This window comes from Abramis brama (assembly GCF_963993115.1).
Source record: "Abramis brama genome assembly, chromosome: 2".
Classification (NCBI taxonomy): domain Eukaryota; kingdom Metazoa; phylum Chordata; class Actinopteri; order Cypriniformes; family Leuciscidae; genus Abramis; species Abramis brama.
The window spans coordinates 8,538,512-8,551,072 of record NC_139964.1 but is presented as its reverse complement, the minus strand read 5'-3'; the positions used below and the strand labels follow the sequence as shown (position 1 = coordinate 8,551,072).

At 36.0% G+C, this 12,561-nt stretch overlaps 1 protein-coding gene across 1 annotated transcript; it reads right to left on the bottom strand.

Annotated features, from left to right (window-relative positions):
- Window positions 1-4,371: 4,371 nt before the first annotated feature.
- On the bottom strand, window positions 4,372-10,026 carry LOC311076118 (uncharacterized protein). The gene is made up of 2 exons (XM_084104022.1): window positions 9,568-10,026; window positions 4,372-5,659 (listed from the first exon to the last, which is right to left on the bottom strand). Exons 1-2 carry the CDS (start codon window positions 9,577-9,579, stop codon window positions 4,631-4,633), a joined length of 1,041 nt encoding a protein of 346 aa, XP_083960148.1. The 5' UTR covers window positions 9,580-10,026; the 3' UTR covers window positions 4,372-4,630.
- Window positions 10,027-12,561: the final 2,535 nt, after the last annotated feature.

Sequence of the window (12,561 nt, the reverse complement as noted above, 5' to 3'; positions counted from 1 at the left end):
TAAATATCTTGAAAAATATATGCAATAATATTACAATGTATTGAATAATACATAGGGAATTGCCGCTTTTCATATTTTGAGAAAAAGTGACAATATATTTACTATATAACACAAATTATTTTTTGAAGTGAGTTTTCAGTATTTTTTACAGTGTGTGGGAACTGATTGCCTTAAATTTCTCAAGCATGCTTTATATTGATCATAAATATATGGAAATATATTTTCTTTCCATAAGGGTTGTCACACATTTTTCTAGCAATAATGATAGTTTTGTGATAAAACCTCTAGCACTAAGTATTGATTGTGGTCCACGTCCTCAAACTATGCGTGTTGTTGCGAAGTGTACTGCTACTTTACTACACTGTTAACCCTTGCTGTAAAATTCTGACAATATAATACCATTTTCCATTAAAACAGTAATATACCGTAGAAAATAAAACTAGCCTACAGGAATATACTGTAAATTAACAGTGCTCAAAGTCGACACTCAGAGGCTGTTTTCCCAATCACACCCTATACCCTCATTCACTATTCCCTACATTAGTTCACTAATATAGTCCACTTGAATGAAAAGAAGTGAGTGAATTGAGAAACTGATGAACACCTGATAAGCAGAATCACTGAAGGACAGAGAATCAAGAACAGAAAAAAGAGAAACACAAAAACTACAACTGACTTCCAGCAACACTGAGTGTGAAACCAGTTTACAAACCAGTTTACGATTATTTCTTTCATACATGTACAAAAGTTCTTGTTGAGAATTAACAGAGATTTAGTTATTAATAAAATTTGTTGTCACCATGATGGAGATCAGTATTTGCTTTAGTTGGTCACTTGTCCCTGGACTTCTTACCATTCATCTCTCTCTGGCTGCTGTAACAGTGAGTTTATAAAACACATTTGTTATGGCAAGAAAAAGTCAAGAGGAAGATGATCAGGTGTTTTTATTTTTTAGTGATGATGTCACAATCATCCTGGACATGCCTGATTTTCAGATTTTTCCTGTATATAGTCATTGAAATTATAGTTATCTCATATTTAGCATATATCTGTGAATCTACTAAATGAAATCAATATTTCTGTAATCAGGTCTTCTGAAGAATATTGTAATCATATAGTGCATTCAATTTTATTTTACTCCTGCTTGACTCAGACCCACACAGACATCAACAATCAGCATATGAATCTCAACAATGGTGAAAAGTTTCATGTCGCAATGCATGCTGGGTTCCAGGATAATATAAAACTCCCAGCATGCACTGCTGCATGAATAATAATAATAATAAAAAATAAATATTGCCACCATTGTTGAGATTCATGTGCTAAATTGTGATATCTCTGTGTTTCTAAAACACAGTGTAGGTCTGTTTCTCTGGTTATGCATCATGTGTTAAAAAAAAAGAGTCATTGTATCTTATTGCTGCGTTTTCACAGTGGTGCTAATGTAACACTTTACTTGAGGATTAAACTCTGAATAAGTGAGAATGAATTCCTTAGTGAATGAACAGGCAATATAATGATTTTGTCATCATAATCATTATAACTGCAGTCATTCATAAACTGTGTGTGCACAAGTGTGACTTGCAACAACACAGCTCAAGCAGCAAAAGAAAAACTAATGTTTTAGCATCAGCAGCCCAACTAAAGCAAGCACTGATCTCTATAACGGTAACTTCAAACCAAACATTTTCAATTAAACATCTCAATAACAACTTCTGTTTGACAGAAATAAAGTCATACTGGTTAATAATAAGTGTAATAATGTGTAATGGCTGGAAGTCAGTCGTAGTTATTGTGTTTCTCTATTTTCTGTTCTTGTGTTTCTCTTTTCTTCAGTGATTCTGCTTACAATCACTTACATATTCCCTTAATTATCTCACTGCATCGTTACTTTTTACTCGTAGTGTGGATTTCCCTGAGGGGTTGAAAGGGTTAACTGTGTAAGATAAAAAAGACACACCCACAAAATGTATTTTAACAGTAATAAACTGTAAGTTATAAAACAGGTTTATACTGGCAACACTGTTGCCAGTAGTTTACTGTAAAATTATTTTTTTGGGTCACCATTGTGCAGAAGAGTAGAGCCTGTGCTTCAGTCCAGGAGAAGATCTACAAACATTGATGATTTGCTGCATGTTGCTTTATTTAACAGGCGGTGACTGTGTAGTTGCTGAGCCAGTGGAAATCTTTTTATGTACAATAGTTTTTTAGTGGTCTCAAATGAAAAAAGTTCACAGTAATGCTTTGCTCACATTATTAATGCATTATAAATTTTAGTTAATACATTTAAATGACAGTTGGTCAATTTAAGGCAGTCGGTTTCTGCAAGTGTAATTAGTTAACTTGAGTTTTAGTGCATTTTTACAGAAACAAACTTGATTACAGTAAAGAACTGTACAATTAACAGTATTTTACTGGCAACAGTGTTGCCAGTATTTTACTGTAAAAAAACCCGGTAAGGTCTAACAGTGTAAGTGATCAGACACATTTCCCTTGTTTCTCCATGTTGGGGGGATTTTGCTTAATGTATACTTAACATGTATTGTCAATCTTCATTGTCACTCACAGTATCGTGTCGTGTGTAGTTAGTTACGTACTTGCTCTGCAGTAGCTATAATTAACAGCAGCAATAACAGCAAGACCAAACACATCAACAATGTCATATTCATTACCACAGCAAAAAGCTATTATTAAATAATATTTATAGTAATACAATACAACTTCAATTCATACGGTGTGTGTATTCAATCACCTAAACCATTTTAAAGCACAACTGCTTTGAGAATGTGGTGATGCTCTGCACCACTAGATGGAGTATGATTGCTTTTCAAATGGCTAGAAGTGAAAGTCAAAGAGGACAAAAGATACACTATTCCAAGGCTTTAAACCTGTTAAAACTGGATATTTAAATGGCAGCATATTTTGATTAGTCCTAAACGTATTCTTCCATTAAACCATGTAGTCATATTGTTTTGCTTTTCTTCCTTACTTTGAGATTTTAAATCTGGATAATTATATTTTGATTTGAGTTTTGGTTAAAGGTGCAGTGTGTGAGACTGACAGCTAGCAGTTGAAATGGGTACTGCAGTCCAAATTCTAAATATTGGAGAGAGTTGTTTCCCGCCACCTCCTCCTCCTCCTCAGACTCGACGCGGGTTGCCAGATTGAGGACATGCAACAGGAACAAGCGCAATTGACAATGAAAGGCGAGGAGGTATACACACTGTAAGTTGATGAATTGATTTATTGATTTATGATGATATCATCTTTCAATATGCTTAATATGATTTTTAGATGAGTGCGGAGGCTTTTAGGTAGAGTAGAATCTGTGATCTCTGACCTAGTTTGTTCGGTAGCTTCTATGGCTGCAATACGCTGTGTTTTCCGCCAACTGGCAACCTGTGGTAGCAAAATACTATTGGCTAAATTGGCAACATGCGATATCCACAGACTAGGGCAGGGTTCACCAATCTCGGTCCTGGAGGGCCGCTGTCCTGCAGAGTTTAGCTCCAACCCCAATTAAACACACCTGAATCAGCTAATCAATGTCTCACTAGGCATACTAGAAACTTTCAAACAGGTGTGTTGGAGCTGGTTGGAGCTAAACTCTGCAGGACAGCGGCCCTCCAGGACCGAGATTGGTGAACCCACAGACCAAAACAAAAACAGACATTCTGACACAGAACACACATTTCAAAGTAAAATAACTGGCTGTGGCATTTTTTATCAGACATAGCAACATAGCAACAAGATGATCTGGCCCACATGCAGCGTGGAATGACGGCCAGTCTTTCCTTCAGTGATTCTGCTGGTTAACAGGCTTATTAAGGCTGAGATGACTCCATATTTAATTTACACAGATTCTGTGGCTCAGATAAGGTCCAGTTGTGGTTTATTTCTTTGCTCTTGGCTGACATGTGGCATTGCTATGGCCAGCTTGTGGCCCAGATCTGGCAAACAGGAGTGAGCCGCCCAAGGGCCGTCATTCCACGCTGCATGTGGGCCAGATCATCTTTCCACATGTGCCAGATGTGGGACGGATCTGGGCCGAAACCATGTTACTATGTGGGTGTATTCTTACCTTTTTATTACAGAGTTTCTCCAGTAATCACAATTTGCGCTACTAATTGTTCTCTTAGCTTGAGCTTTCTTTTATATGATCAGATGTTGCTAATTATAAGTTTGTCTTGTTTTCCTCAAATTAAAGCATGGACATGCTTTAATGACAACTATCCATACTGCACATTACACAGGGAGAAGTCGCAAGGCATGCTGGGTAACTGGCAGCACAACAATGCAAAGTAAAAGCTTTATTTTAATGTATGTGATAGTGTAAAACATATCGGTGAACGAATGACATAGAGCTTTAGGTCTTTTTTAAAAGTTTATTTAGATGTATTCATTTTTAACCACATCATGCAATATCCAGACATTTTCAAAGTAAAAAAAAAAAAAAAAAAATCTCATTTCAGCCTCCCAAAGACAATACATATTACTAGGATACAAATGACCCTCCACCCTTTATTTGTTTACCTTATTTATTTGCTATCTCACCACAAGATATTTGATAGTAAGGGAAAACCCTACAATGTCACAAATCTGTTAACATTCTAACAAAATTGGCTCACTCTTATTCCACTTCCATTTTAATCTCCTCACTTCTATGTTGTTCTTTTTCATCGTCTTTTTCAAATTTATCATTAGGCAAGCTTTTGAGGAATTTCTCAGCTTCATCAAGGGAAGAGCAGTTTTCTCCATTTGAAAGGTTTACATTTGGATAAATTTCACAACAACTGAGGCATCCTTGCCTTCTTTGAGGGAAGGTAAGGACCTCACCCTTATTGATGTGAAAGACGAGGCTAAGCTGATCCCACACATAAAACTCTTGGTCCTTTCTTTCAAGTTTTTGAAAGAAAGCCTGGTTTCCATTGATTTCCAGTTGGCATTTGTGGGTTTCACAAATGGCTTGTGCTCTCCAGATGATTTGATTTCCCTCATAAGAAGCCAATGTGCTAGATGGATCAGACACCACATTGGGCACATTGATGGATGTAAGCAGTGGATATTTACTAAACTTCTCATTAAACTGAGGGCGGTGAACGAGAACAACATACCCGATCTCCTGCTTGAAAAGTTTGGTCTCGTATACCCTGAGAACCGGCTCTTCATCCTCACACATCTGCTTCTTGTAGGCCTCCATCAGTTCAGTCAGAGGAAACGTGAAGCGGAAGTTGCCGTAGCGTGAGGTTTCATTTATAAATGGTGGTGACGTGGTGAAATCACTCAGGAACGGCTGCTGAGCTGCTATTTCTTCTTTACTTCTGTCTGGGAATGAACTCTCGAGGAAACGCTCCTCAGCGGCTCTTATATCCGCTTCATTGATCTTCAGGCTCCACCATGAAAGCGAATCTTGATCAAGACCCTTGAATCCCTCTGACTTCAAAATCTGTGGAAGTTTTGTCTTGTTAGTGACATGAGCCACTTCCGTGATGTGAAATTCAACAGGAGTTGGATAATGTGGAATGTTTTTTGAAAGATAATGATAAATTTGTTTTCCTTTTATGTTATCTTTTAATTTCAGATCTTTTATTACAATGTGTTCTCCTTCAAAGACTAATTCTGTTGCTCGTCGAGTATTTCTTCTTTCATTGAATATTGCCTGGGAAGAAAACGTACAATTAGTTGAGGTTTGGGCAGGTGGGGCAACATTCAACCAAACATAGACCTCTATATACACTGAATAATAAAAAAAAAGTCATAAAGTGAGCAGGATATGTTAAAATGTAGCGCATTGATTCGGCAGGCATGTATATGATACTAAGCGGGGCAGAGCCCTCCCTAGCTCTACAGCTCCCCACACATTTCAAAAGTAAATCTGTGGTGAAGAATGGAACTGCAGCGCGCTCTCATAGAGAGCCATTGGGGCAGATTTCTGGCTGCCCTGCTTATGTTCACGAGACGTTACCTCACGTAGGCTAAACCTTGCTCTGGACCAAGACACTATCAGACCAGATATGTGTCTGCATCAGGTCAGTTACTAGTTGTCATGTCTGTGCTTCCTACGTGGAGTAGCGTATCAAATTTATGAAAGTATAAACCCTTTAGTTTAAACATACTCATGTGAATAGCTTTTATATACAGTAGTTCTGTTGTGTTTGTTCTGAGAAATGGATGTTTTTTTCCTCGCTGGAATTCCTAACTGGAATTCTAAGATTACATTATATGTGTTTGTTGTACTAAATTATGTCAATCATCATTAGAGCGCCACCCTCAGGCCGAATAACGCAAGGACATTAGACCTCTGCCAAAAGTGTGTCTGATGTGTTCAGCAATTAGAATATAAAGCTTACAAAATGTTTAACATAAACTAGCGCTAAGACCCAGAATCTTCCCTACCTACATTTATGGCCAGGAGCCGCTACTGGTTAAAGGTGAACTATGTATGATTTTTGCAGTAAAATATCCAAAAACCACTAGGCCAGTGTTATATATTTTGTTTAGTTGATTACTTAAAATATCCCAAATGTTTCCAACTATTTGTAAATCGTGAGAAAATTGTGATTTTAACCAAGGAAACGTGACATGTGAGCAGGTGTGAGGGACAACTGGGTTATGCCTAGTGGCACTCTCATGCTATTGTTGTTTTGTTCATACATTATGGACCATGGCAAGCAGACTTTGGTACTGTAGGAAATTATTTGAATTTTGATAGATATTTTGGACCTACAAATACGCTTCCAGATACATACGCACGCACACACTTACACAAAGGCCCAAAGCGCAGAGGATGAAAAGGACGGAAGAATGTCCATTTAAGGGAGACGATGTTGTCACCAAAAACCCCATTGACTGAGGCAATAGAAGGTTGATGTCACATGCTTTAGTTCCTCTGGAAAAAACCCAAGAAACTGCACAGGAACAATGTAACCCAGTTCCATATAAATATGACTGCATTTTTGACTGTTGGTGGTTGAATTTTTGATTTTGATGTTGTGTGCATCCCTGGGGAGAAATTAGTTCTAGCTCAGTTCTTTAACTGAAACTAATTTTGCTTAAATTGCTCTGCTGTATTATTATAACTTGAAAAACCTTGGATGAGAACAAGTTATTTTGTACTTCTATTGCTTGAACTGCTTACACGGTAATTAGCCTGTGTAATATACACTCATTCAGGACTGCCCTGTTGAGATTAGATAAGCTGAAGTTTTATAACCTGTAACTTTTTGATGATTTACTACCAGTGTTGGGCAAGTTACTTCGAAACTGTAATGCGTTATTTATTACTTGTTACTGTCATTTCAAAGTAATTCGTTACATTACAATATTACTGTATTTAAAATGTAAGGCATTACACTACTATTGCATTACTTTTAAGTTACTCTCACCAAAATAACTGCAAATATGGATTTGGCAATCTAAATGTAGCTTATGATGCTCAATTAGCTCATTACACATCCAGTAGAAGGTGATGTGGTATCCGACTGAGCTTGGACCCATAAGAAATTTTACCATGATGTACTATAGTACATACCATGGTATACCATAGTAGTACCATGGTACCTTACATATAACCATGGTACATACTATATAGTACTTCAGATATTATCATGGTACCATGGTACATTGCATGGTACTGTAGATGTTACTATGGTACATAGTATGGTACCTCAGATTTACCATGGTACCTACCATGGTACATACCATAGTACCTCAGATATAACCATGGTACATACTTTATAGTACTTCAGATATTATCATGGTACCATGATGATAATATCTGAAGTACTATACTGTACAGTATGTTACTATGGTACATAGTATGGTACCTCAGATTTACCATGGTACATGCCCTAGTACCTCAGATATAACCATGGTACATTCTGCCGTACATATTACCATGGTACATACTACCTCAGATATAACCATGGTACCTCAAATATGACCATGGTACTTTGCATGGACGCATGGTACAGACATCTTTTTACTTTAAGCCCGGGGTAAACTTTAGGCTTAAACTTTAGCAAAAATAAAAATAACTAATGAATAATAACTAAGACAATTTTTATTTATTTTTTTTTATTATTATTGTGAGTGACTGCAGTAGTGTGGGCATAGGCCATTTGGTCTATGAACGAGTCATAGATCTCCAAAATCAGTTTTAAATGTATAATTTAATATTAATGAGATTTTTATTTAAGTAATGTTCTAATTCTAGATGTTTGTAAATGCTGCATGATTTTGATGTGGTTTAATCAATGGCCGTGCGCGTGAACTTTGAACATTCATGTCGCTTTCAAACACTGGAGCGGCCGCGGCGCAGAGTTGCCATGGAAACGGCGCTGGACCACTGCGACTGGTAAGCAGGAAACTCCCTCTCTCGCTGTTGAGAATGTACTATCCGCTGCAGGCTCACTCATCTCTGCTCTGTCTGATTAACGTACAGGAAGTGAAACATTTTGCGCGGACGTTTCTCCTCTGCTGATCTCGCGGTGATTTTGGCGAATTTGTATGAAGAAAAAAAAAACTACCACTTTATTCCAGGTTAACTAACAATGCTTGTAACGCGCGTTACTGACATTTGTACCGAGTAAAATATTACATTTTTCCCCCCTGTAATGCCTTACATTACCGCGTTACAGCAAAAAGCAATGCATTACAGTAATTAATTACTTTTGTAACGCGTTACTCCCAACACTGACTAGGGGTTATTCAGGAGGATGAGAGAAATACCAGATCTCACCACAGTACAAAAGGAGAACTAAAACGAGGATCAATATCAGCGTGGCGTTTCTGAGATGACGAGAGCTAGCGTCTGTGACTAACTTTGACTTGTCAAGAGTGTTGCATGTACTTTATTAGACAGGTAAGCAAACGTACATAAAACTAATCAATGTTATATAGCTCAACATGATGAAATGTTATAATATGATCTGTATGTTATTCTAATGTTGATCTAGCTCACTGCTAGTCTCATACAGCCAACAAACTTACACATAGAATAACATTCAACACACTCAAATGCAATTTAGTGTGATAGTGTAACTGTTAGACCAAGTGAAACAGCGCTGCGTTACCTCACAAGTTTAATTTGTCTAAACTGACCTGTGTGAGTAGTAATAAAGCACTTGTGTGTCGTTTGGTAAAATGAAATGTCCATATTGTATGGACATGTTTCATATTGTAGCTTTAATAGTGTGATAAAGTGTGGTGCTTGGCATCATTCACAAAGATTACATCCGTTTTTGTATGTTTGTTTGTTCTAACTGAAATGTTACGGTGAATTATAAATATGAGGTCTGAACAATCTGCAAACTGTGTGCCTACAGCAGTTTAAAAATCAAGAGCATGTACAACATAGCACATCCAATTCACTAACAACTGAAACTATTTTGTTGTAAAACTGCAGTTAAATTAACATAAGAAATTTTCATATATTATAAAAATGCTGCGATACTGTAAAATGATGACAGCTGGGTGCATTAACAACAATACAATTCATTCAGCACATTTTGGTTCTCACTATATTATTTTGATTTTAATGTCAAATGAAAAGAATTGCCTACTTACTGCGTTTGCCATTTCGTGATGTTTATGTTTTCAAGAGAAGTGTGATGTTCTTCTGCTGTGACGACTGTGAGATCCGCTGATGGCCTTTAAAGGCTTTCCCTCTGAAGACTTCCACACCCATGAGGGCTTTTCTTTAGACACGAAACTTAACTTATCTTACGCAATCACACAGGAAACGTGTCAGTTCAAAACTAATATATACAAAAATGATAAAGAGTAAATAAAGCAAATTGTATTACAAAACAAGCTAAAGGATGTTTAGGCCTCGGGCAGCTTCTCTCTAACCAAACAATAGTTTTCCTGCGCGTGCAGAATATCGTGCATGGTCTGTAACTGTCATTTCTTTGAACTGTCTTAATGTGTCCGTGAATCACTCTGAAACTGAATCTTTAATGGTGTTTGTGTAATGGTGATTCATGTGACTGACTCTGATGAGGCTCATGTGACACTTGTGCCATTAACACTAGTGATGCCTATGGAGTTATGATCTATGACTGTGATATGAGTAGTTCTTAGTTTTATTTATATTTGATTTTTTTTTTTTACAGCTTTTTGTTACTCAGTGATCAGGTTTAGCGGTTCTCAGAATATGAATCTGTTGGAATCCAGATGAGAAATATTTGAACAAATAAACAATGATCACATCTATATCATCTTTCAGTCTTACACTCACTCTCTGTTCACTACACTGTGAATGAAAAAAAAAAACCCTCATCATTATTATTAATAATCACATTAACTACACTCTCTAAAAAGACTAATAATTATAATGTTGGAAATACACTTGTTACAGTCTTTTAAAGCATATAGTCTTCTGTTCTTAATGAAATTAGACTGCTTCAGCTAATTTGACAATTTCAAGAGGCTTTTTTTTTTGCATTATTGTAGCTTAATACTTAATGCTCGCTTTGTTCCGTGTATTTTGTACTTTTAGCATATTGTTTCATTTTCGCATGGTTCTTGTCAAATTCAAATTTCTAAAATCGTAAAACTTTTCACAGTCATTTACTTTCTGTAAGCCCCTTTGATAATTCTACAAAATCTCTAGTTCAGTTTTATTAAAACATTTAAAGTTTTTGGAACACAATACTTGATTGCTCAAGACATCCATGCAACATCTGCTTCCTTGTTCATTCCTTCTTCCCAGAGTCTGTCTAGCTGGCTTTTTCTTTTCAAACTCTCTCATTAGTGTATGAAAAATTCATATTTTTATTAACTTTTTAGATTAGAGATTCATAAATCACAAAATGCGTATGAAGCAGAGAAACTTGTAAATAAAGGAAAGATCACATTCATTACAGTAGATAAGCACCATTGTGGTAAACAAAATATATATTTGTCATTTTCTGACAAAAAACAAACAAACTGAAAAACAATTATTATTCTTTTTTTATAAATAACTCCACAAAAATAACAAGAAATGTAGCAGAACTCCTGCACCCTGAAAAAACTCAATTTAGACTTACAATTTAATCCTTAAAAATGTGTAAACCCCCAAAACATCTCACAAGACCAGTAACCAGATCTCCACTCTATACACACACACACACACACACACACACACACAAACATAATATTAAATGATCCATCATTTACCTATATTTATCAATCACCAAGCAAGCTTGATATAGCATAACCCTTCACCATCCTCTACAGTTAATCACTAATGAGTGCCTATCTTACATACAACACCACATTGTGTGAGTAATAATAGCAAATACTGTAAATATAGTAAAAATCTGCTATTATACCCACATATTCTACCGTATTTGTGAAGAACTAAAACATCCCATCCCAGTATTCCCAGTTCAGTTATATATTATTATTATTGGCAGAGAAAAGCCTTCAAAAAAATAAATAAGTAATATACATTAATAATGTAAATTATTATCACTCAGTAAATCACTGAGTAGACTATTGTTGTTTTGAATTAAACATGAATGCTTTATATAGACGGCCCTACTTTAAAGGTGAACAAGGGCAACATTTGGATGGATGTATAGATCAGACTTCACTCTCATGTTTAAGAGACAGAGCAGGAGCAGTGATGGAGCTGCGATACTCTCTCTCCTCCAGTCGGTGACGGGATCACTGTATTCACGACCCATGGCTGAACGCTCTGTTCTGACCTGAAGTAGTAATTATGTGTTTTCCGATGCCAATCATTTGTAAATTAATCTTTCTTGTAAAGTTGGTTCTTTCTCTCCATTTAATTGGCCAAATTCTTTTGCAATTTAGTTTGAATCGATTTCTGAATTGGAAACTGTCATTGAAACACAGAAGCTACTCCTGATTAATAATGTCTGTAATATTTTAACAATGGGGTCAGTCTCTGAAGACCTGAACAATCCTAGAGTTCACCTTTAGGTAATTTGACAATCGAAAATTGCTACTTTTTTCTTTAGTATTATTTCAGCATAATATCCATTGAAGTGTGCTTGCTTTGATGTTGTATTTTGTACTTTTAGCATAGCCTATCGTTTAATATTTGTAAAGATCATTTTCAATGTTATTTACTTTCTGTAAGCAACTTAGATCAGGCTACAGCATCTTTAGTTCAGTTTCATAAAAGAAAATAATAATAATAATAATAAAAACAGTTTTTGGAACACTTAATTAATTGCTCCAGACTCATGAAATCATATCTAACTTGCTTCTGCATCCTTCTTCATTAAACTGATAAATTAGTGATTCATTAATCACAAGACACATCTATGAAGAAGAGAAACTAATACACAAAATAAAGGAAGGACCATTACATTTATTAGATACGAGATAATAAATCATTGCTTCACCATTGCTGTTACTGCAGTACAGTTTATTTGTCAGTGTCCGACAACAAGATTAAAATAATAACCCATGTTTTCCCAGAATCACACACAAAAAAGGTGCAAGTAACCTCCTAAATCCTAAGAAAAGGTGAAAGATTAGATGCAGGACAAATAATTCCTTATTCAATTAAATCCATAAAAATATGTAACCGGACTCTACAAA